This window comes from Hypanus sabinus, chromosome 31, assembly GCF_030144855.1.
Source record: "Hypanus sabinus isolate sHypSab1 chromosome 31, sHypSab1.hap1, whole genome shotgun sequence".
In the NCBI taxonomy this organism is placed as follows: Eukaryota; Metazoa; Chordata; class Chondrichthyes; order Myliobatiformes; family Dasyatidae; genus Hypanus; species Hypanus sabinus.
The window spans coordinates 22,015,982-22,042,091 of NC_082736.1; the positions used below are offsets into that span (position 1 = coordinate 22,015,982).

A 26,110-nucleotide genomic window follows, 5' to 3' on the forward strand; every position below is an offset into this window, starting at 1 on the left:
GTTTCTCTCTCTTTCTCTCCCAAACCCGTCGAGTTTTTCCAGCATTTTGAATCCCACACAACGTTATTTGCTATTTTCTTCAAGTAATTCTAGCCAAACTGTTAACCTTTGATTCTAGGGGATGAAGTTAGGCATGATCCAGGGTGACTGTTCTTAGTCACGTCTGCACTGAAGGGTGGTTTTTTACAACAGGGTAAAAGCGAATGGGCGGTGAACCAATTCATGAATACCACCTTGATATTTTTGCTCTCTCTTTGCACTACATTTAGATTTTAAAATCAAATTCTTATTGCAATTTATAGGTTTTTAGCAACAGAATTAATATCATCGGCATATGTCACGGCATATGTAGTGGCAGCACTACATAACAAGTGGTGCAAAAACAGAAATAAAAACAGTGAGGTAGTGTTCATGGGTTCAACATTCGTTCAGAAATCAGATGGCAGAGGGGAAGAAGCTGTTCCTGAATCGCTGAGTGTGTGTCTTCAGGCTCCTGTACCTCCTCCCTGATGGCAGAGGGGAAGAAGCTGTTCCTGAATCGTTGAGTGTGTGTCTTCAGGCTCCTGTACCTCCTCCCTGATGGCAGAGGGGGAGAAGCTGTTCCTGAATCGTTGAGTGTGTGTCTTCAGGCTCCTGTACCTCCTCCCTGATGGCAGGGGGGAAGAGGCTGTTCCTGAATCGCTGAGTGTGTGTCTTCAGGCTCCTGTACCTCCTCCCTGATGGCAGAGGGGAAGAAGCTGTTCCTGAATCGCTGAGTGTCTGTCTTCAGGCTCCTGTACCTCCTCCCTGATGGCAGAGGGGAAGAAGCTGTCCCTGAATCCTCCCTGATGGCAGAGGGGAAGAAACGGTCCCTGAATTGTTGAGTGTGTGTCTTCAGGCTCCTGTACCCCCTCCCTGATGGCAGAGGGGAAGAATCTGTCCCTGAATTGTTGAGTGTGTGCCTTCAGGCTCCTGTACCTCCTCCCTGATGGCAGAGAGGAAGAGGCTGTCCCTGAATCGTTGAGTGTGTGCCTTCAGGCTCCTGTACCTCCTCCCTGATGGCAGAGGGGAAGAAGCTGTCCCTGAATCGTTGTGTGTGTGCCTTCAGGCTCCTGTACCTCCTCCCTGATGGCAGAGGGGAAGAAGCTGTCCCTGAATCGTTGTGTGTGTGCCTTCAGGCTCCTGTACCTCCTCCCTGATGGTGACAATGAGAACAAGCGTGACTTGGGTGACATGCAAAACAAGTTTAGTGATATTAAAGCTGGTTCTGCTTCAGGTCAGAAAGAAAAAGTATTCAAAGAGAGAGCAGCAATAATGAGCTTAATTCTCCCTCACCCAGTGACCAGTAATTCTATCTGACAATAGAATTACCCGTCGCTGGCCGGTGCCACCTTCCCTCGCTGTGGTAGCAACCAGCAGTCTCCTCAGTGGTGCTCAGCTAGACTGGGGGGGAGGAGAAACGAGTGCATTCTTTGCACGTTATAGAGCAACTGAACGCCCCAGCAGAGTCACCTACCTCATCGCTGGTCTTGTAACAGGGTGGGTTGGAGTTGGGGTCGAATTCCATTTCTGACGGAATAGACTGGGGAGAGAAACAGAACAAACTAATCATCGTCACGGCAAAGACAAGATCAAAGGTCAAAGTAAATTTAATATGGGAGTACGTCCATGTCACCGTATACTGCCTTCCGCTTCATTTTGACTACAACGCGAATCCCCTACACACACAGTCAACCTTCAGGTTCCCAACCTTTTCACGCCACGGGCCCCTGCTGTTAAACGAGGGGTCCAGGTTGCAAACCCCTGCGTTAGAATGACACAAACGCATTCAGTTCCTCTGACCACTCTCATAAAAACGGATTTGCCAGTTTACACAGTGGGCGCAGCAAGCGGCTGGGATCTCCCCAATCCCTTACCCCACCCAACCTTTCCCTCTCATGTACTTCCTTACCATTTGTTAAATGTACCCATGCTCTTAGACAGCAGGACGTCGGAGACCAGGCTCCGCCATTTATCACTGCTCTCGACCCCATTCTCCTGCCTTCTGCCCGTAACCTTTGACACCCTCACTGACCAAGAACCTGTCAACTTCTGCTTTAAATATACTTGTGTGTGCCAATGAATTCCACAGATTCACCACCCAGTGGCTAAAGAAATTCCTTTTCATCTGTCCTAAAGGGGCGTCCTTGCATTCTGAGGCTGCGCCCTCTGGTCCCGGACTCCCTCACTATAGGAGACATTCTCTCCACATCCACTCTATCTGTGTCCTCTGGTCCTAGACTCCCCCACTATGGGAAAATCCACTCCACATCCACTCTATCTGTGTCCTCTGGTCCTAGACTCCCCGCACTATAGGAAACATCCTCTCCACATCTACTCTATCTGTGTCCTCTGGTCCTAGACTCCCCCACTATAGGAAACATCATCTCCACATCCACTCTGTCTGTGTCCTCTGGTCCTAGACTCCCCCACGATAGGAAACATCCTCTCCACATCCACTCTATCTGTGACCTCTGGTCCTAGACTCCCCCACTACAGGAAACATCCTCTCAACATCCACTCTATCTGTGTCCTCTGGTCCTAGATTCCCCGCACTATAGGAAACATCCTCTCCACATCCACTCTATCTGTGTCCTCTGGTCCTAGACTCCCCCACTATAGGAAACATCCTCTCCACATCCACTCTATCTGTGTCCTCTGGTCCTAGACTCCCCCAGTATAGGAAACATCCTCTCCACATCCACTCTATCTGTGACCTCTGGTCCTAGACTCCCCCACTATAGGAAACATCCTCTCCACATCCACTCTATCTGTGTCCTCTGGTCCTAGACTCCCCCACTATAGGAAACATCCTCTCCACATCCACTCTATCTAGGCCTTTCAAAATTCAGGAGGTAGGCCCGGGGGCTTGGTGCACCCACCACAAGGGCTCGGTGTGTGGGGGACCATGTTGTAGGGTTCTGCCTCCACTGGACAGGGCAACGAACCCCCTCATTTACTGCAGTAGTGTTACCACCCTGGCCTGTGCCAGATTTTGAGGTGAGTGGTTCCCGGTTCGAATCCGGCCAGCTCCTCGCACGCTTTCAACCCGTACTGGGTGAGCATCGAGGTGGTGACTCGGCCTCGTAAAAAAATAGAGAAATGCTAATGAAACGGCAAGGTTGCCAGCTCACGGAGAGGAACAACAACATTACCACCCTGATGGGGCGCGTGAGTGCCAACAATCGATTGGTTTTAAGGGATATAATAGCCCACTGCTTATCGTATAACTATGAATTGTCAATGGTTCAATTTAATATCAGAGAATGTATACAGTTTACAACCCAAAACTCGTACTCTTCACAGCCAGCCACGAAACAGAAAAAACACTCCCAGGAATGAATGACAGAAACATCAGAACCCCAAAGTCCCTCCTTGCCTCCCAAGCACAAGCAGTAGCAAAAATATCGACCCGACCCCCCCCCCCCCGGCGCTACCCCCTCCCCCCCCACCATGTAAGAATGTACACATTTCATGACTTAACCTTGTAAATATTTGACTGACGTTGATTTTGATTTCTTTTCAAGCGACTCAGGTTCAATTCCCTGTCACTGTCTGTAAGGAGTTTGTACGTTCTCCCTGTGACCGGGCGGGATTCCTCCGGTCCACATTCCAAAGACAAATGAGTAAGTTGTGGACGTACAGTCTTGGTTCTGGGAGCCTGGCAATACTTGCATGCGGACCCCAGCGTATCCTCAATGTTGGGCGCCAGGTCATTGAAAACATTTAAGGTGGAGGGCAGCAAAGGTTACGGGCGGAAGGCAGAACAGGGCTGAGAGGGATAAAACTCAGCCCCGATGCAATGCGGTGCAGACGCGATGGGGCAAATTGCTTAATTCTGTTCCTGTGTCTTATAGTCTAACTGGGGCTTAGAGGACTGGGCAGGAAAAGCTGATGTTTGGATCAGGAAACAAAATAATAAAAGAGCAGGGACACGAGTCAGGAAGCACAAAGGGGAGTAGGATTATTTGGCAATTCAAAGGTCTTGCGATGACTGTAATTCCGGCAGCATCTCGTTTCTATGTGAAATACAGCAAGGCCACACTGAGGCATCTTGATGCACTGGAACCAGCAAGGCAGAGTGAGGGCTGGTGTTGATAGGCAGTTGTGGCCAGCATGGGCACTGTGGGCCGAAGGGCCTGTTTCTTTATTCGGCCACAGACCCTTCCAGCCAAAGGAGTCTACACTGCCCAAGTCACCCATGTGACTAATTAACCTACTAAAGTAGTATAGTGGATATCACAACACTGTACAGCACCAGCGATCGGGGTTCAATTCCCACCACTGCCTGTAAGGAGTTTGTAGATCACTTGGTTTGCTCCCACAGTCCGACGCGGTACCGGTTGGTGGGTCATTGTAAATTGTCCCGCGATTAGGCTGGGGCGGCTGTATCCCGATAAAAATAGACAGCCAGCGCGCCTTGGGACGCGGGAGGAAACCGGAGCACCAGGAGGGAACCCACGCAGACACCGACGGAAACTTAGCCCGTGTCGCCAGCGCTGTAATAGCGTTATGCTGCTGTGTAACAAAGGACCGCCGCAAAAATGTCTGTTACTTGGGGATTACAGGGGTACAACACATCGGCAAGGTTACAGGGGTCGTCATGAGGCATTGTAATGTGGGATTCACTCGATGGATTTGCAAAGACAGGTACGCAGTGAGTTGAGTGTGAGGGTGTGGTATGAGCGATTGTTCTGTCCACTTGAGTTGTTCTCCCAAGGGGTTACTGCTTAATGAAGAAAACCATGTGCGACTGTTTAATGTGGGGAGGATGACGAATGGGGGAGTTCTTCAGAGAAATGAAGGGGGGAAATCTCACTGAAACCTGTCAAATAGTGAAAGGCCTCAATAGAGTGGATGTGCCCCATGGTGGGAGAGTCTAGGACCTGAGGACACAGCCTCAGAATACAGGTGATGTCCATTTAGAATGGAGATGAGGAGGAATTTCTCTAGCTAGAGGGCGGTGAATCTGCGCAAATCATTCTACAGTCGGCTGTGGGGACCAGTTTTCTGGGTATATTCAATGTGGAGACTGATAGGCTCTTGATTAGTGAGGGCATCAAAGGTCACAGGGGGATGGCAGGAAGAATAAATCAGCCCTGATGGATGGTGCAGCGGATCCGATGGGCTGAATGGCCTCATTCTGCTCTTATGTGTTACGGCCTTATGGAAACCCACACACCCACACTCACAGACAGTGGCGGGAATTGAACACGGGTTTGACACCACTGTGAAGCATTATGCTACCACCAATTTTTATGCAATGATATCGAATTCTCAGCCGCCATAATGGGACTGAACCCGTTACTTATCGAGCAGCTTTACCGGTGAACAGGAGGTGAGCGTCAGCAGGTTTTACAACTTACGTGTCTGGAGATGAAGCAGGACATGGGCCCGATTTCAGTGAAGAGTCCAACCTTCAGGGTTCAGAAAGAATAATAAATAAACTGAGCAGCTGTTCGACTCATCCCTAGACTGACACTACATTTACACAACCGATTCTTACCCCTGGGGAGTAACAGGGCACTAGAAATACATGACTGATCCTTACCCTGAGGAGTAACCCGGACGTAATGCTGACCATATTGTGACCATTTTGGGGCTCGTCTTAGGGAGGATGCTCTGGCATTGGAGAGGGTGGGAATGAATGGGTTAACACGCGAGGAGCATTTGAGTTCAGAAAAATGAGAGGGGATCTCGTTAAAACCTATCCTGGTCTACATAGGAACGAGGACGTTTCCAATAGTTTGCTAGTGCAGGACCCGAGAGCACTACCTCAGAATACAATAATAATTAAACACTTCATTGATCCTGAGTGGGGAATTCTTTTGTTACAGCAGCAACGTTGAAAAACACTTAGCAGTGTGCACACTAAGCACAAAGCACAGAATAATAGACACAATAATAATTTACCAATATGCAATAATGCACGAAATGATAAAACAGAGACTGTTGTGCTATGAACCGTTCTCCTGTCGCACGGAGATGAACTTATTGGATTTGGCAGGAAAGATTTTCTGGAACAATCCTTGTGACGGTGGAACTGAATGACTCCATTCGACAAGGTACTCCACTGCTCATGGACAGGACTTCCCATAATGGATCATAGTCTGTTTAGTGGTCTCCTCTCCACCACGAACTCAAAGGGTTTTCCGGTTGAGTTTACTCTCTCTTTGTGCATCACCAACACCGCTCCCGCAACATAAAGCCGCAAAGAAGACTGCACTTGCTACAACAGACTGGTGAGAGATCTCCAGCATCCAGAATAGAGGTGCTCAGAGGAGGTTTACAAGAATTATCCTGGGAACGAAAGGGTTAACGTGTGAGGAGCACTCGTTGTCTCTGGGCCCGTGCTCGTGGGACTTTAGAAGGATGAGGGAAGGAGTCTCAATGAAACCTACTGAATATTGAAAGGCCTTGACGGGGTGAACGTGGAGAAGGTATTTCCAATAGTGGGAAGGGTCTAGGACCAGAGGGCACAGCCTCAGAATAGAAGGATGTGACTTTAGAACAGAGACGAGGAGGAATTTCTTTAGCCAGAGGGTGGTGAAACTGCAAAATCCATTGTCACAGATGGCTGTGGAGGCCAAGTTACTTTGGATGTACTAGAAGTGGATGTTGGTGGGTTTGTCATAGGTTATCAAAGGTTACAGGGAGAAGGCAGGACAATGGGATTGAGAGGGATAATAAATCAGCCTTGGTGAAACGGCAGAGTAAACCTAATACTGCTCCTGTGTCTTATGGCCTTTTAACAGGACACGATTGATTCTTATTCTGGGAATAACTTTGGATCACCTGGACAACAGCAATACCTACATCAGGCTGCTGTTTATCGATTACAGCTCACTGTCTGTGCGGATCGGACCTACTGTCTCCTCCTTGCTGACAACCTCAAGAATGCTCGCTCAGCCCACTGCCTTACTCTCACGGCTGTGTGGGTGGGCACAGCACCCGCCATCTATAAATTTGCCGACAACACAACTGCAGTTGGCTGACAAGGAGACGTACGGGAGCGAGACGGATCAGCTGGTTGAGTGGTGTTACAACCACGTTGCACTCAGCATCAGTAAGACCAAGGGAATGACAGCGGACTTCATGGAAGGCAGTCCTCATCAAGCCATCAGCAGTGTAAATAGCGAGCAGCTTCAGGTCCTTGGGTGTCAACATCTCTGAAGGCCTACCCTATTGATGCCATTACAAGAAGGCCAATGTAACCCCTGCGTAGCACCAGTTTTGTCGCGTGTGATTAGTCGCCGCACTCTTTGAGAAAATCAAATGACACTGGTTGCTAGTAGGCCATCAGGAGATTCTGGTACCGGAAGGAGGGAGTGAACAGAAACCACACACTTCTGGAGATAAGTTTTGTTTACAAGAAACAACAACATGTACAAAATATTTACATGAGCAAGAACAATTCAAAATTCCAACATTTTATTTACATTCCAAATCTTAGCTGTCAAACCACAATTTCCTTTTTAATTAGAATCAGAGATTCCTTTATTACCCTAATTAGATCTAGTGTTACTCCCTATTTAAAAGTTTACAGACAAAACTTTCCTTTTCACGTCTCTAGTTAGTTAGAAAAGTAATTATAATTCCAATTCTTAAATATTAGTTAACTTCAGTTTTGTTCCAGGCAGTATATCTACAATTTTAAATTGAAATTCAAAAATTATATATGCACACAGTTTAACTCCTTTCATGACAATTCTCTAACGTCACAACTTTTAAACAAAGTATATCTCATTCAGTAACTTATCAAACCCTTTGCAAAAAAAAAATCAGTTCTTGCAGAAAATCAAACTCAGATTCTTCGAATGAAAATAAACTTATGCATCCAATTGTATTAAATCCTTTACGTCATTACACGTTTCGTTCACACGCTGATTCCTCATCTTGGGTGGCTCACCGTCTTGTTTCTTGGTTGGTTGGGTGAAATAGTTGATCATCCACGGAAAGTCAGTTCACAAACTTGGACAAAGACTTGGCCAAATGCCTTGGTATGGTTTTGCAGAACTAATTCCCAACTACACGATAGGGACTCTTGGACACTCGTCTCTGCCGATATTGTCTCGTTATAGCTGCAGCTTCAATAAATCTTTTATCGCTATTGTCTCTCTTCCAGGGGTTTCGCACTGAGGGGTTCAAGTTACTAAAGGTACTCACTGCTAATTCCACTCTTAACAGTTCACGTCTTCAGCTTTTAATCGTCGCTGCGTTTCTCTCCTTGTCCGTCCTGCCCTCGCAGAGCGTCGTTTTCAAAACGACAGCAATCTTTGTTTTCATCCCTCCACAGGTGGAGCTTTCTAACATTAGGTCTTTGGGTTTAATTAACCTGTGTTACACACAGCAGGGCCCATATTTCATTCGGAGTTTGAGGAGATTAGGCACGTCAGCAAAGTCACTTGCAAATGTACCTCATTCTAACTGGGTTCATCACTATCTGGTACGGAGGGGCTGCTGCACAGGATTGGAAAAAGTCACAGAAAATTATGGACTCAGCCTGCTCTGTCATGGGCACTAGACAAAATAGCAGGTCGAAACTTAAAACTGTTTCACATAACTACAGACAGGAGTTTCAGTGAAAATAATTATGCCTGGACGTTACCTTGTTGACCTGTGTGACCACAGCATCGACAACCTCCCCTTTGAATGGACGGAAGACAATGGCCTTGTACTTGACGGGGTAGAGCACGAACCCCCGTCCTGACTGGATCACACCCGCTCCAATGTTGTCTATGGTGGTAACGGCAATCACAAATCCGTATCTGGAATAAACCAAAACGCTGCAGCTTTAGCGCGCGGTTCGGATGCCGTCTGTGAATTGGACAGCAGGCTCAGAATAAAACCAGCTGTAACTCACACACACACACACACACACACACAAAATATGCCGGAGGAACTCAGCAGGTCAGGCAGCGACCATGGAAAAGAGTAAACAGTTTCGGGCATCTTGGGCCGAGACCCTTCATCGGGACTGGAATGGGGAGAGGGAAGAAGTCAGATTAAGGAGGTTGGGGGAGGGAGAAAAACGTACAAGGTAGTAGGTGATTAGTGAAACCGGGGAGGATGTGACGCACAGAGCTGGGAGGTTGGTTGGTGAATGAGACAAAGAGCTGGAGAAGGGAGGGGGGATATGATAGGAGAGGGTAGAAAGGGAAGGGGGAAGGTCACCAGAGGGAGGTGATGGGCAGGCAAGAAGGTGAGAGAGGAAAAAGGGAATGAAAAATGGTGAAAGGAGGGGTGCAATTACTAGAAGTTTGAGAAATCGATATTCATCCCATCAGGTTGGAGACCACCCAGACGGAATAGGTGTTGCTTCTCCAACGGAATGGGAATGGGAAGTGGAATTGAAATGGGTGGCCACCGAGAGATCCTGCTTTTTCTGGCAGTGTAGGTGCTTGATGAATCGGTCTCCCAATCTACCTCAGGTCTCATTGATATACAGGAAACCACAACGGTAGCACTGGATACAATGGATGACCCCAACAGGCGAAGTGTCACCTCTCCTTTAAGGACTGTTTGGGGCCCTGAATGGTAGTGAGGGAGGAAGGAGGTGTAGCAGAACAAGTGCTTGCAAGGACAAGTACCATGGGGCAGGGTGTGGGGGGGAAAGATGCTTGGTGGTGGGATCCCGTCAGAAATGGCAGAAGTTATGGAGAATTATGTGCTAGACGCAGAGGCAGGTGGGGTGGTAGGTGAGGACAAAAGGAACCCTATCCCTGGTAGGGTGGATGGGGTGAGGGCAGTGTTGCTGGCAGAGGAAGGGAAGCCCCTTTCTGAGGAGGAGGAGGAAGAGGACATCTCATGTAGATCATGAGCAATCCTCTCAAGACTGTTTGGGGCAACACAGTAGTGGTTAGCACATCGCTTTACAGTACCGGCAACCCGGGTTCAATTCCCGCCACTGCCTGTGAGGAGATTGTATGTTCAAACCTGTGACTGTGTGGGTTTCCTCCGGGTGCTCCAGTTTCCTCCCACAGTCCAAAGACCGACTGGTTGGTAGGTTAATTGTCACTGTAAATTGTCCCGTGATTAGGCTAGAATTAAATTGGAGGAATCGCTGGACAGCACGGCTCAAAGGGCCAGAAGGGCCTCCAGCGCCCGATCTCAGTAATTTATTGCATTTCGTTGTATGTTTCAATATACATATGACTAATAAAACTAAAAAACATACTGACCAAGATTTCCATCTAAGCTGGTACATCTCCCTCTGAGCCAGGGGTTCCCATGGAACCTTACATTAACCGAGAGGTGCATGGACCCAGTTGGGAATGCCCTCTCTACACCTTTCCTACGGTAAAAACGGTGTTAATGAACCTGCATCAACCACCACACCTGTCCTGTCTTTGAATGAAATGGTTATCCCTCAGGTTCTCCCCTCTCACCTTAACCTGCGCCCTCTCGTCCTTGATTCTCCCCAACCCATCCCAGACTGTGACCTATGACCTATGCCCCTCTTCAAGATCACTCCTCACCCTCCGATGAATAAAGTCTCAACCTGCGCAACTTCCCTCCGTAACTCAGTCCCTCAAGTCCTGGATACTCCTCTACACACTCTCCACTCTTTTCCCAGGCCAGAGTGAGCCCTTGTGCAATGCTACTTTCCAGATATGGCCTCAGCAGTGTTGCACAAGGGCAACAAAACATCCCAACTGTACTCAGTGATGAAGACAAGTGTACCACAAACTTGTACTTGTACTCCTGGGTTCCTCTGGTCTACAACACTCCCCAGGGCCCCGCTGTCCACTGTGTAAGTCTGTACCTCATCTGTCTTCCCAAAATACAACATCCAGATTAAACTCCTTCTGCCACTCCTCGGCCCACTTACTCAAGATCTCTCTGTAAATCTTCACTGCCTGCAGCACCACCTATTTTAGTGTCAGCTGTGTCTTGTACAAACTGTGTCTTGTATACATTTCTCAACCAAATTGTTGATATTGACACCACAGTGCATTGAGCCTAACACAGTGTGCTGGCAAACTCCACCAATCGTAGGTCTCCAGTCCGAAAACCAGTGGTAGAGACACATACAACTACAACATCCCGACAGGTTTAGTGGGATGCCATCCATATGGGACTAACTGAACTAGGCAATTTGTTTTAACTTAGCAATAAAGAGCAGAGTAAGGTTGTCACCCCAGCAACCCCCGGCGAACCCAATTTAACCCTAACCTAAACATGGGACAATTTACAGCGGCCAATCAAACTCCCAACACATCTTTGGACTGTGGGAGGAAAGCAGAGCACTCGGAGGGAAGCCACACATTTCCCAGAGAACAGCACCAGATATGAACTCTGGAATGCTGCAACAGCATCACGCTACCATGGCAACACAAACGACGTGGGCTTGAAGGCCTCTTCCCACGTCGTATCGGCCTATGATCCTAATATTCAAAGATTGGCTTTAATCGGCACATATAGACTGAAACATGTCACTTGCTTCAATAGTATAGGAAGGATGTGGAAGCATTGGAAAGGATACAGAGGAGATTTACCAGGATGCTGCCCAGTTTAGACAGTATGCATTATGATCAGAGATTAAGGGAGTTAGGGCTTTACTCTCTCCCTGGAGAGAAGGAGGATGAGAGGAGACGTGATAGAGGTGTACAAGATATTAAGAGGAATAGGTAGAGTGGATAGCCAGCGCCTCCTCCCCAGGACACCACTGCTCAGTACAAGAGGTCATGGCTTTAAGGTAAGGGGAGGGAAGTTCAAGGGGGATAGTAGAGGAAGGTTTTTCACTCAGAGAGTGGTTGGTGCGTGGAATGCACTGCCTGAGTCAGTGGTGGAAGCAGATACACCAGTGAAGTTTAAGAGACTACTAGACAGGTATATGGAGGAATTTAAGGTGGGGGGGGGTTATATGGGAGGCAGGGTTTGAGGGTCGGCACAACATTGTGGGCCGAAGGGCCTGCAATGTGCTGTACTATTCTATGGATATCCAATCTGCAAGCACTGATGCTGGAAATCCTGAGCAACACATACAAAATGCTGGAGACTCAGCAGGTCAGGCAGCAGCCATGGAGAGGAATGAACAGTCAACATTACAGGCTGAGGCTCATTAGGATACAAGTATTGTGCGGGGCAAACGTCACCACTCTTTACATTGCCCACAACTCACCGAGCCAGACTGCCTCTGGAATACAGGAGGATATTCATACCAACCCCTTACAGACAGCAGCATGGAAATGAACCCCGGCCACTGCTGTGCTCCGAGCTAACAGTAAGAGAATAGACCAGTGACCGCCGTGTCACCGTGCTGTGCTCCGAGCTCAGTGAGAGAATAGACCACGGACCACCATGTCACCGTGCTGTGCTCCGAGCTCAGTGAGAATAGACCACGGACCGCCGTGTCAACGTGCTGTGGTCCGAGTTCAGTGAGAGAATAGACCACGGACCGCCGTGTCACCGTGCTGTGCTCCGAGCTCAGTGAGAGAATAGACCACGGACCACCATGTCACCGTGCTGTGCTCCGAGCTCAGTGAGAGAATAGACCACGGACCGCCGTGTCACCGTGCTGTGCTCCGAGCTCAGTGAGAATAGACCACGGACCGCCGTGTCACCGTGCTGTGCTCCGAGCTCAGTGAGAATAGACCACGGACCGCCGTGTCACCGTGCTGTGCTCCGAGCTCAGTGAGAATAGACCACGGACCGCCGTGTCACCGTGCTGTGCTCCGAGCTCAGTGAGAATAGACCACGGACCGCCGTGTCACCGTGCTGTGCTCCGAGCTCAGTCAGAGAATAGACCACGGACCGCCGTGTCACCGTGCTGTGCTCCGAGCTCAGTGAGAATAGACCACGGACCGCCGTGTCACCGTGCTGTGCTCCGAGCTCAGTGAGAATAGACCACGGACCGCCGTGTCACCGTGCTGTGCTCCGAGCTCAGTGAGAATAGACCACGGACCGCCGTGTCACCGTGCTGTGCTCCGAGCTCAGTGAGAATAGACCACGGACCGCCGTGTCACCGTGCTGTGCTCCGAGCTCAGTCAGAGAATAGACCACGGACCGCCGTGTCACCGTGCTGTGCTCCGAGCTCAGTGAGAGAATAGACCACGGACCGCCGTGTCACCGTGCTGTGCTCCGAGCTCACAGTCAGAGAATAGACCACGGACCGCCGTGTCACCATGCTGTGCTCCGAGCTCAGTGAGAGAATAGACCACGGACCGCCGTGTCACCGTGCTGTGCTCCGAGCTCACAGTGAGAGAATAGACCACGGACCGCCGTGTCACCGTGCTGTGCTCCGAGCTCACAGTCAGAGAATAGACCACGGACCGCCGTGTCACCATGCTGTGCTCCGAGCTCACAGTGAGAGAATAGACCACGGACCGCCGTGTCACCGTGCTGTGCTCCGAGCTCACAGTCAGAGAATAGATCACGGACCGCCGTGTCACCGTGCTGTGCTCCGAGCTCACAGTGAGAGAATAGACCACGGACCGCCGTGTCACCGTGCTGTGCTCCGAGCTCACAGTGAGAGAATAGACCACGGACCGCCGTGTCACCGTGCTGTGCTCCGAGCTCACAGTGAGGGAATAGACCACGGACCGCCGTGTCACCATGCTGTGCTCCGAGCTCACAGTGAGGGAATAGACCACGGACCGCTGTGTCACCGTGCTGTGCTCCGAGCTCAGTGAGAGAATAGACCACGGACCGCCGTGTCACCGTGCTGTGCTCCGAGCTCACAGTCAGAGAATAGACCACGGACCGCCGTGTCACCATGCTGTGCTCCGAGCTCAGTGAGAGAATAGACCACGGACCGCCGTGTCACCGTGCTGTGCTCCGAGCTCAGTCAGAGAATAGACCACGGACCGCCGTGTCACCGTGCTGTGCTCCGAGCTCAGTGAGAGAATAGACCACGGACCGCCGTGTCACCGTGCTGTGCTCCGAGCTCACAGTGAGAGAATAGACCACGGACCGCCGTGTCACCGTGCTGTGCTCCGAGCTCACAGTGAGAGAATAGACCACGGACCGCCGTGTCACCGTGCTGTGCTCCGAGCTCACAGTGAGGGAATAGACCACGGACCGCCGTGTCACCGTGCTGTGCTCCGAGCTCAGTGAGAGAATAGACCACGGACCGCCGTGTCACCGTGCTGTGCTCCGAGCTCAGTGAGAGAATAGACCACGGACCGCCGTGTCACCGTGCTGTGCTCCGAGCTCACAGTGAGAGAATAGACCACGGACCGCCGTGTCACCGTGCTGTGCTCCGAGCTCACAGTGAGAGAATAGACCACGGACCGCCGTGTCACCGTGCTGTGCTCCGAGCTCACAGTGAGAGAATAGACCACGGACCGCCGTGTCACCGTGCTGTGCTCCGAGCTCACAGTCAGAGAATAGACCACGGACCGCCGTGTCACCATGCTGTGCTCCGAGCTCACAGTGAGAGAATAGACCACGGACCGCCGTGTCACCGTGCTGTGCTCCGAGCTCACAGTCAGAGAATAGATCACGGACCGCCGTGTCACCGTGCTGTGCTCCGAGCTCACAGTGAGAGAATAGACCACGGACCGCCGTGTCACCGTGCTGTGCTCCGAGCTCACAGTGAGAGAATAGACCACGGACCGCCGTGTCACCGTGCTGTGCTCCGAGCTCACAGTGAGGGAATAGACCACGGACCGCCGTGTCACCATGCTGTGCTCCGAGCTCACAGTGAGGGAATAGACCACGGACCGCTGTGTCACCGTGCTGTGCTCCGAGCTCAGTGAGAGAATAGACCACGGACCGCCGTGTCACCGTGCTGTGCTCCGAGCTCACAGTCAGAGAATAGACCACGGACCGCCGTGTCACCATGCTGTGCTCCGAGCTCAGTGAGAGAATAGACCACGGACCGCCGTGTCACCGTGCTGTGCTCCGAGCTCAGTCAGAGAATAGACCACGGACCGCCGTGTCACCGTGCTGTGCTCCGAGCTCAGTGAGAGAATAGACCACGGACCGCCGTGTCACCGTGCTGTGCTCCGAGCTCACAGTGAGAGAATAGACCACGGACCGCCGTGTCACCGTGCTGTGCTCCGAGCTCACAGTGAGAGAATAGACCACGGACCGCCGTGTCACCGTGCTGTGCTCCGAGCTCACAGTGAGGGAATAGACCACGGACCGCCGTGTCACCGTGCTGTGCTCCGAGCTCAGTGAGAGAATAGACCACGGACCGCCGTGTCACCGTGCTGTGCTCCGAGCTCAGTGAGAGAATAGACCACGGACCGCCGTGTCACCGTGCTGTGCTCCGAGCTCACAGTGAGAGAATAGACCACGGACCGCCGTGTCACCGTGCTGTGCTCCGAGCTCACAGTGAGAGAATAGACCACGGACCGCCGTGTCACCGTGCTGTGCTCCGAGCTCACAGTGAGGGAATAGACCACGGACCGCCGTGTCACCGTGCTGTGCTCCGAGCTCAGTGAGAGAATAGACCACGGACCACCATGTCACCGTGCTGTGCTCCAAGCTCAGTGAGAGAATAGACCACGGACCGCCGTGTCACCGTGCTGTGCTCCGAGCTCAGTGAGAATAGACCACGGACCGCCGTGTCACCGTGCTGTGCTCCGAGCTCAGTGAGAATAGACCACGGACCGCCGTGTCACCGTGCTGTGCTCCGAGCTCAGTGAGAATAGACCACGGACCGCCGTGTCACCGTGCTGTGCTCCGAGCTCAGTGAGAATAGACCACGGACCGCCGTGTCACCGTGCTGTGCTCCGAGCTCAGTCAGAGAATAGACCACGGACCGCCGTGTCACCGTGCTGTGCTCCGAGCTCAGTGAGAGAATAGACCACGGACTGCCGTGTCACCATGCTGTGCTCCGAGCTCACAGTCAGAGAATAGACCACGGACCGCCGTGTCACCATGCTGTGCTCCGAGCTCAGTGAGAGAATAGACCACGGACCGCCGTGTCACCGTGCTGTGCTCCGAGCTCACAGTGAGAGAATAGACCACGGACCGCCGTGTCACCGTGCTGTGCTCCGAGCTCACAGTCAGAGAATAGACCACGGACCGCCGTGTCACCATGCTGTGCTCCGAGCTCACAGTGAGGGAATAGACCACGGACCGCCGTGTCACCGTGCTGTGCTCCGAGCTCACAGTCAGAGAATAGACCACGGACCGCCGTGTCACCGTGCTGTGCTCCGAGCTCACAGTGAGGGAATAGACCACGGACCGCCGTGTCACCGTGCTGTGCTCCGAGCTCACAGTCAGAGAATAGACCACGGACCGCCGTGTCACCATGCTGTGCTCCGAGCTCACAGTGAGGGAATAGACCACAGACCGCCGTGTCACCGTGCTGTGCTCCGAGCTCACAGTCAGAGAATAGACCACGGACCGCCGTGTCACCGTGCTGTGCTCCGAGCTCACAGTGAGAGAATAGACCACGGACCGCCGTGTCACCGTGCTGTGCTCCGAGCTCACAGTGAGAGAATAGACCACGGACCGCCGTGTCACCGTGCTGTGCTCCGAGCTCACAGTGAGGGAATAGACCACGGACCGCTGTGTCACCGTGCTGTGCTCCGAGCTCAGTGAGAGAATAGACCACGGACCGCCGTGTCACCGTGCTGTGCTCCGAGCTCACAGTCAGAGAATAGACCACGGACCGCCGTGTCACCATGCTGTGCTCCGAGCTCAGTGAGAGAATAGACCACGGACCGCCGTGTCACCATGCTGTGCTCCGAGCTCAGTCAGAGAATAGACCACGGACCGCCGTGTCACCGTGCTGTGCTCCGAGCTCAGTGAGAGAATAGACCACGGACCGCCGTGTCACCGTGCTGTGCTCCGAGCTCACAGTGAGAGAATAGACCACGGACCGCCGTGTCACCGTGCTGTGCTCCGAGCTCACAGTGAGAGAATAGACCACGGACCGCCGTGTCACCGTGCTGTGCTCCGAGCTCACAGTGAGGGAATAGACCACGGACCGCCGTGTCACCGTGCTGTGCTCCGAGCTCAGTGAGAGAATAGACCACGGACCGCCGTGTCACCGTGCTGTGCTCCGAGCTCACAGTCAGAGAATAGACCACGGACCGCCGTGTCACCATGCTGTGCTCCGAGCTCAGTGAGAGAATAGACCACGGACCGCCGTGTCACCGTGCTGTGCTCCGAGCTCAGTCAGAGAATAGACCACGGACCGCCGTGTCACCGTGCTGTGCTCCGAGCTCAGTGAGAGAATAGACCACGGACCGCCGTGTCACCGTGCTGTGCTCCGAGCTCACAGTGAGAGAATAGACCACGGACCGCCGTGTCACCGTGCTGTGCTCCGAGCTCACAGTGAGAGAATAGACCACGGACCGCCGTGTCACCATGCTGTGCTCCGAGCTCACAGTGAGGGAATAGACCACGGACCGCCGTGTCACCGTGCTGTGCTCCGAGCTCAGTGAGAGAATAGACCACGGACCGCTGTGTCACCGTGCTGTGCTCCGAGCTCACAGTGAGAGAATAGACCACGGACCGCCGTGTCACCGTGCTGTGCTCCGAGCTCAGTGAGAGAATAGACCACGGACCGCTGTGTCACCATGCTGTGCTCCGAGCTCACAGTGAGGGAATAGACCACGGACCGCCGTGTCACCGTGCTGTGCTCCGAGCTCAGTGAGAGAATAGACCACGGACCGCCGTGTCACCGTGCTGTGCTCCGAGCTCACAGTGAGAGAATAGACCACGGACCGCCGTGTCACCGTGCTGTGCTCCGAGCTCACAGTCAGAGAATAGACCACGGACCGCCGTGTCACCATGCTGTGCTCCGAGCTCACAGTGAGGGAATAGACCACGGACCGCCGTGTCACCGTGCTGTGCTCCGAGCTCACAGTCAGAGAATAGACCACGGACCGCCGTGTCACCGTGCTGTGCTCCGAGCTCACAGTGAGGGAATAGACCACGGACCGCCGTGTCACCGTGCTGTGCTCCGAGCTCACAGTCAGAGAATAGACCACGGACCGCCGTGTCACCATGCTGTGCTCCGAGCTCACAGTGAGGGAATAGACCACAGACCGCCGTGTCACCGTGCTGTGCTCCGAGCTCACAGTCAGAGAATAGACCACGGACCGCCGTGTCACCGTGCTGTGCTCCGAGCTCACAGTGAGAGAATAGACCACGGACCGCCGTGTCACCGTGCTGTGCTCCGAGCTCAGTGAGAGAATAGACCACGGACCGCCGTGTCACCGTGCTGTGCTCCGAGCTCACAGTGAGAGAATAGACCACGGACCGCCGTGTCACCGTGCTGTGCTCCGAGCTCACAGTGAGAGAATAGACCACGGACCGCCGTGTCACCATGCTGTGCTCCGAGCTCACAGTGAGGGAATAGACCACGGACCGCCGTGTCACCGTGCTGTGCTCCGAGCTCAGTGAGAGAATAGACCACGGACCGCCGTGTCACCGTGCTGTGCTCCGAGCTCACAGTGAGAGAATACCGAGCGGTTCGCCGCCCTGCAGAGTAGGTAGCTCACCTGTAGACCAGCTGAAAAATTCCTCTCACGCAAAGCCGCGAGGGCCCGAGCGCGTTGCCGGACCGGTATTCTTTAAGGCATTTATTAGCCGCCAAGTGTGAGCTATACTGAAATGTAGCAACCTCATGAAAGACTGGGCATTTTTGGACATTAAGGTGGATGTGACAATGCCAACAGACCATAAGAGGGAGGAGTAGAATTAGGCCGTTTGGCCCATCGCGTCTGCTCCGCCATTTCATCACGGCTGATCCATTTTCCCTCTCAGCCCCCAATCCCCTGCCTTCTCCCCGTATCTCTTCATGCCCTGCCCAGTCAAGAATCTATCAAACTCTGCCAACGACTTGGCCTCACTACACATTGCCTCTGTTTGTAACCGAACTACCTCATCTTTAGCACTACCACTCCGGTTCCCTTCTTCTGTTCAAGCTGATACACCCCAATTCGAATCGGAGGAACTGCAGACGCTGGAAATCCAAGTAACACACACCAAATGCTGGAGGAGCTCAGCAGACCAGGCCGTGTCTATGGAAAAGATGTTTTGGGCCAAGATTCTTCATCAGGACGTGTAACGTCGACTCTTTCCTGCAGATGCTGCCTGGCCCGCTGAGTTCCTCCAGCATTTTGTGCATGTTACACTCCAGTTCAATTTACCCCTGCCAATACTGCCCACACAGAAATGGAAGGGTTTGTTTGGGTTATGGCTGATACCAACAGCAGTTACTGCCCATCCTAGTGGTCTCAAGAGTCATTCCATGCTGCGCGAGTAGATTTGGGAGCATCATCTAAGCAAGTGTGCGCTGGCATCTGGAAGGGTCCGGACGAGCTTCACAATAATGATTCTGGAAGTGAAGGGGTTAACATATGAGGAGCATTTATTTATTATTTGGTGGTACAGCATGGAATAAGGGCAACAGCCCTTTGAGCCCCGCTGGCCAGCAAACACCTCCCACCCCCACTTAACTCTGGCCTAACCACAGAATTTACAATTAACCTACTAACCAGTACGTCGTTGGACTGCGGGAGGAATCTGCAGAACAGCGAGAGAACTCGTGCATTCTACCGGAGGATGTACAAACTCCTCAAAGGGGGAACAGGCATTGAGCGCTGTACTGCGACAGCCCAAGCTGTAACAATGGCCCTAGGGCTGTACTCATAGAACTTAGCAATCTCCAGCACATCACAGGCCCTTCAGCCCACAATGCTGTGCTGAACCCTGGAAACTGCCTAGGATTTCCCTCCTGCATAAGCCTCTCCTTTCCTAAGCTCCACGTACCTATCTAAAAGACCCTATTGCATCCACCTCCACCACCACTGGCAGCAGTGCATTCCACACACTCACCACTTACCTCTGACGTTCCCCCCAAGAGCACCTTAAAACCATTTATTGTGCTAGCCATTTCAGCCCTGGGAAAAAGCCTCTGACTATCCACACGATCAATGCCTCTCATCATCTTGTACACCTCTATCAGGTCACCTCTCATCCTCCATCGCTCCAAGGAGAAAAGGCCGAGTTCACTCAACCTATTCTCATAAGGCATGCTCCCCAATCCAGGCAATATTCTCTTCTGAACTCTCTCTATAGAACCGCATACTCACTAGAGTTTAGAAGAATGGGGGGTGGGGGGAGTGTGCTGAGATTGGAGAGGGTTTGGAAGAGGTTCACGAGAATGATCCCAGAATGAAAAACATTATCATATCAAGGGCACTTGATAACCCTGGGCCTGTACTCGCTGGAATTTAGAAAACCGAGGGAGGATTCTCACTGAAACCTATCAACGCGATAGGCCTAGAATCAGCCTCAGAATGGAAGGATGTCCCTTCAGAACAGAGATGAGGAGGAACTTCTTTAGCCAGAGGGTGATCAATCTGCGGAATTTATTGCTACAGATGGCAGTGAAGGGCAAGTTATTGGGTACATTCAAAACGGAGTTTAACAGGTTCTAGGTTAGCAAGGAGGTTACAGAGAGATGGCAGGAGAATGGGGTTGAGGGGATAATTTCCCAGTCATGATGGAGTGGCACAGTAGACTCGAAGGCCACTTGGCCTAATTCTGCTCTTATGGGACAGAAGCCACATGCACAGACTAGAAGTCTTTAGATACTGGAGAAACAGCAGCATCTTTGTAACACAAACTGCACCAATTTCATTTGGTGGCCCACTCACACCTTCACGTGGACATCTAGGAATGCCCGTGAATGGCTGCCAGAACATCGATAAACAAGTCCAAAGAAAACACAAAATATCAGACTGGGAAATTTATGCAGGCAGCTTTAAATCTAATTGCAAACACAGCAACCACAATGGAAAAACACTGTGACAAACATGAGACATTCCTGCTGTTTGTGACATGTACTGTTTTGAATACGGATTGTAAACGGGACCCGCCGGTCACTCACTTCCCAGTGCAGGTTCCTTCCACCTCGGTGAACAGCTTCTGTTTCACGGTATTGAGGAGGTTGGGCCCAAAGTAACGAGGGTGAAGCAGGATTTCGTGTTCCAGAGAAATCTGAATTCATAAGGAAAGAAATACGGTTCAAAAATATGCAGTTGTGCTTTTCAACGGGCTTCGGAAACTTTCAACAGTCAACGAAAATACAGCTTGGAAGTGCACACAGGCTGGATTTTTGGGGGGTTGGCGGCCATACCGCCATCACTGGGGGAGGTCAGGAGTCCACAGTCTCCAGTGCGGAACTGAAACTGCCCTCGCAACACTACCGGGGGAAAGGGCACCACGTTGTTCGAGGTTCCCTCACTTCCAGGATGCATTAAACCCTCTTGACTGGTCGCAAATTATTCCACAGAACATTCTCAAAAGTGGGGTTGCACACACCGGAAATTGTAAGGTAAGATTAGAACTGGAACTGGAATAGGTATTGTCCAGTACTGAGATACAGTGAAACACCTCCTCTTGCAGACCATCCATACTGATCATGTAGGTAGTACAGGGAAAAGCAGCCACAGAACACAGAATGTGAGCGAGTTCAGTTTTTCCTCTTCATTCTCCACCTGTCAGAGCAGGCAGAATGCCCCAGGGGCAGTGTTGCCTTCTTTGGGCAAGATGTGGGAATTCCGGGAGACCTCCAGCCTCCCAGAGAACCACCCCCCGAGAGGAAATGGAGTTGCGGCTCGGAGACCTTCCACTTGTACGGGAAACTGGGAGAGGAGCTTCAGGGAGGTGGTTACTCTGAGGTTGCAGGGGACCGCTGACCGTCAGGGGAAGGAAAGAAAGTGGGTGGCCAGCACAGCGTAACTTTCACTGAGCAAACACGAGGAAATCTGCAGATGCTGGAAATTCAAGCAACACCACACACAAAATGCTGGTGGAACACAGCAGGCCGGACAGCATCTATAAGGAGAAGCACTGGCGACGTTCCGGGTCCTGACGGAGGGTCTCGGCCCGAAACGTCGACAGCGCTTCTCCCTATAGATGCTGCCTGGCCTGCTGTGTTCCACCAGCATTTTGTGTGTGTTGTTTGTAACTTTCACTGAGATCTCTGTAAATTCTGGAGGATTTAAGCCTCATCTGCAGGTGCATCGAAGCACAGGGCGACACAGGTCATCTGTGACAAGTCAGTGAGGATTGTGCTGGCAAGTGTCGTCACGCTCAACAGACTAACGGTTTTCGAATGTCGAAGGAAACCAGAGCACCTGCAGGTCCGTGCAGACTGCGGCAGGGTACAAACTGCCATAGGTGTGTGCTGGCACTTTAGAGCAACTATTCTAACCCCCCCCCCCCTTCAATTCAATGTCCCCTCAGACAGCAAACCCACACGTCTAGTGAATTGCTGTTGCATTCCCAGTCCGCCAAGTCCACAATATTCCAGCTGCGTTCTCCTCGCTACGTCTTCCACACGTTCGTGGTCTTCTGCTGCTGTAACCCGTCCACTTCAAGGTTCGACGTGTCGTGCGTTCAGAGATGCTCTTCCGCACACCAGCGTTGTAAGGGGTGGTTGTTTGAGTTACTGTCGCCTTGCTGTCAGCTTGAACCAGTCAGAATTAGATTTAATATCATCGGTACATTTGTTGTTATGCAGCAGCAGTACATTATGATACACAATAAAAACTGGAAACAATTTTTTAAAAATTGTTAAATTAAATAAGTAGTGCTAAAAAGGTAGTGAGGGAGTATTCAGGGGTTCAATGGTTTCAAATTAATGTCAGAGGGGAAGAATCTGTTCCTGAATCACTGAATGTTCCAGTATCTCCTTCCCAACGGTAACAATGAGAAGAGGGCATGACCTGGGTGATGGGGGTCCTTAATAATGGGCGCCGCATTTTGAGGCACCGCTCCTTGAGGATGTCCCGGATACCAGAGAGACTAGTACCCATGACGGAGCTGACTAAGTTTATAACTCTCTGCAGCTTCTTTCGATCCTGTCCACCCCACACCAGACGCTGATGCAGCCGGTCAGAATGCTCTCCACGGTACACCTGCAGAGATTTGCTTTGTACCCCACTGAGTTCCTCCCACATCTTGTTTTACGCCACAGATTCCAGCATCTGTCGTCTCTTGTGTCTTCGATTTTCTGACGCATCTCAGCCACCTAACTGAGATTTTCTAAAGATATAGAAAGGTTTGTCTGGGACAGGAACTTGCCTTGCCACTTGATGTCACAAAGGACTACCTTGAGTTCTCGGTGGCATCTGTCACTTAGTGAGCATCACGCTCCCCCCTTCCACTTTGCCATTCTGGAAGGAGTTCTGTGGCCACGAGAGGGGATCAGAATAGTGATGAGGATGCAGAGGAATAACAAACCAGGTGAGGGAGGGAGTTTCTTGTTGCTTTCAGTACTTGCTCCAGGTCGACCTGGCTAGAGTGACTCAGCCCAAAACTCCGACTATCCAGGTCCCTCTCGAATCGCTGAGATTTGGTTGCGGCTGAAGATTAGCAACAGCAGAATCTGCAACCGCAGAACTCTAAAGTATTAGAGGATCAACCTTATCGTCACAGGAAAGTACCGCATAGAAACGGGCCATTTGGCCCATCCAGTCCATGCCAAAACTATTTAAACTGCTCTGGATGTCAACAACACTGAGACGGCTCTGGCCAAGGTTTGAAATGACATCAGCTTAAACCCTGATGATGGTAAAATCTGAGTTTTGGTTTTACTGGATCTTAGGGCTGCCTTTGACGCAGTAGACCGTGGCATATTACCAGACAGCCTGAAAAACATCAAAAATAGGCACAGGAGTAGGTCATTCGGCCCTTTGAGCCTACACCGCCATTCAGTATGATCATGGCTGATCATCCAACTCAGAACCCTGTACCTGCTTTCTCTCCATACCCCCGATCCCTTTAGCCACAAGGGCCATATCTAACTCCCTCTTAAATAGAGTCAATGAACTGGCCTCAACTGTTTCCTGTGGCAGAGAATTCCACAGATTCACCACTCTGTGTGTGAAGAAGTTTCTCCTCATCTCAGTCCTAAAAGGCTTCCCCTTTATCCTTAAATTGTGACCCATTCGTTCTGGACTTCCCCAACATCGGAAACAAAACCAGGTGGGACTTTCCGGTACAGCTCTGAAGTGGTTTAAATCGTATTTACGGGACATGGACTATTTTGTATTGATTGGTAGTTGCATATCTGACCTAAAGGAAATGAGATGTGGGGTGCCTCGAGGTTCCACACTAGGGCCTCTTCTGTTTAACATATACATGCTCCCTCTGGATCAAATTAAGCACCTTTATTATGCGGATGATACTCAGATTTATATAACAGTGTCATCAGTGACTATGGTCCCATACAATCACTACAATGCTGCATTGGATGAACCAAAATTTCCTCCAAAGAGAATACGGAAATAGTTGATTCTGGTGCCAAAAAAGAACGATTAGAAGTCAGTTCCCAGGAACCACGCCAGGAACCTTGGTGTTGTGATGGACTACAGCCATGATGGAACGGCCCAGCAGATTCGATGGGCTGAATTGCCTGATTCTGCTCTTTCGCCTGATGGGACCGGCGCAGTTCATTCAGAACTCTGCTGCTAGAGTCCTCACCAAGACCAAGAAAGCAGAACACATCACCCCAGTTCTCAGATTGCTACACTGGCTTCCCAAACGTCAGAGGTTACTGCAGGTTTACAAAGCCCCGAATGCTCTCGGGCCAAAATACACCCCCGATCTCACTATGAACCTTCCCAAGCTCTCAGGCCGTCTGGGGGCAGGTCTGCTCACCGCCCCCAGAGTCAAATCTAAACATGGTGAAGCAGTTACTATGCTCCAAATATCGGGAACAACCTCCCAGAGGATCTGAAATCTGCCCCAACTTTAAGCTCTTTAAATCAAGGCCTAAAACTTTTATTTACGCTGCGGCTTTCAATTAGGGTCTCCCGCACTGCAACTTCTATTTATCATAATTTTGTTGTCTGATTTTATTCTCTTATGTATTGTCTGAAATTTGATGTTTGATTTTTATATCTTGAACCTTGTGTTTGAAAAGTAATCTTGCTCCCGTCGACCTGCCCTGGGACCACAGCCCTCCAAGTGCTTCTCTTCAACGTTGAAATCGAGCTCGTCCCACACTCTCATTACCCTCTGAGTGAATCAGTTCCCCCCCTCATGTTCCCTTTAAACTTTTCACCTTTCACCCTTGACCCATGCTGAACACATTTTAGACCCTGAGGAGTGCAGAGGGGATGGGGATAGGGTGCAACACTTGCTTTAAAAAATGAGTCAAGTCATTCTTCGAGGCAAATGACTTCTGGCCAACAAACCAGAGTTTAGGCACCTTTAGTCGAGTCGAGGATGAGGCCTAGTCAGCAGCTGTAGGCAACACTTAGGGTAGGCTTGTGTTTTCATTAGCTAAAATAACATTATTATTATTATTTCCAACAATAACTTCTTAGATGTTGGGCTTTTGACTTCAACGGCTTGGTAAATTTGAATTTAAAACGGTAAAAAACGATACCGGCACCCGCGTCCAACCCGCCCGCAACTATCATTGGTGAGACGAACCGCCAATCAAACAGAAACCGGTCAAACTTCCACGTCATTGGTCGGCGCGGCCGTCAATCAGGGAAGCGGCGCTCTAGCGCTCCCACCCCTTTCACTCGCCCGCCGCTCCTCAACCGTTCAGCACAGTCGCTGATATTCCCTCTTGAATTAATATAACTTCTATAAACGCAACCAGATACTCACGTGATAAAACATCGCTGCAACGATCGGGAGGGACGCCGGAAGTCGTTAAAACAGCTCTTACGGTCCGCCAGGCAACAAACTCGCGGCGAGGTTGGGGGCTAGCGGCATCTCGTGTGCGTCATGACGCAGCCTCCGTCCCCGCCCCCGTGACGCAAGCGCGTTGTGGGCGTTCCCGCCCTTTTCGCTTTGACTTCGCCTTCCTCCCCGCCACCCCCCACCCCCCCAGCCCTGCCCGGCCGCCATTTTCTGGTCCAGCTCCACGTGGAGGCGGATCGACGCTTAATCGGACACTGAGCCCCGAGAAAAGGGGAAACTAATGGGTTTTGGGAGGGAAATCAGAAAAGGTGACGGGAGGAGGGTGGAAAAAATTGATGGTGATACAGGAAACTCTGTGTTACAGCCAAGATAGCCCTATACAGCCCTTCCACCTGAGGTAGACAATCACATGTACTTCCACCAACCTTAAATGTCGTGTTCCGTGCCCTCAGTCTGGCTTCCACTACAATGGTGAGACCGAGCACAGGCTAGGCAAACCTCCAAGCAC

At 51.4% G+C, this 26,110-nt stretch overlaps 1 protein-coding gene across 2 annotated transcripts in view; it reads right to left on the reverse strand.

The window, feature by feature from the left end:
- Positions 1-25,702, reverse strand: part of polr2g (RNA polymerase II subunit G) — a 29,691-nt gene extending 3,989 nt beyond the window's left edge. The window contains exons 1-6 of one of the 2 annotated variants that reach the window (XM_059955136.1): positions 25,567-25,692; positions 22,199-22,408; positions 20,825-20,934; positions 8,627-8,786; positions 5,385-5,435; positions 1,496-1,561 (exon numbers count right to left, since the gene is read on the reverse strand). In XM_059955136.1, coding sequence (XP_059811119.1) covers positions 1,496-1,561; positions 5,385-5,435; positions 8,627-8,786; positions 20,825-20,934; positions 22,199-22,222 — 411 coding nt within the window. In that variant the 5' untranslated portion in view covers positions 22,223-22,408; positions 25,567-25,692. Of the gene's footprint in view, positions 1-1,495; positions 1,562-5,384; positions 5,436-8,626; positions 8,787-20,824; positions 20,935-22,198; positions 22,409-25,566 lie in introns of both variants that reach the window. The other variant, XM_059955137.1, reaches the window with a different exon arrangement.
- Between the last annotated feature and the right edge of the window lie 408 nt (positions 25,703-26,110).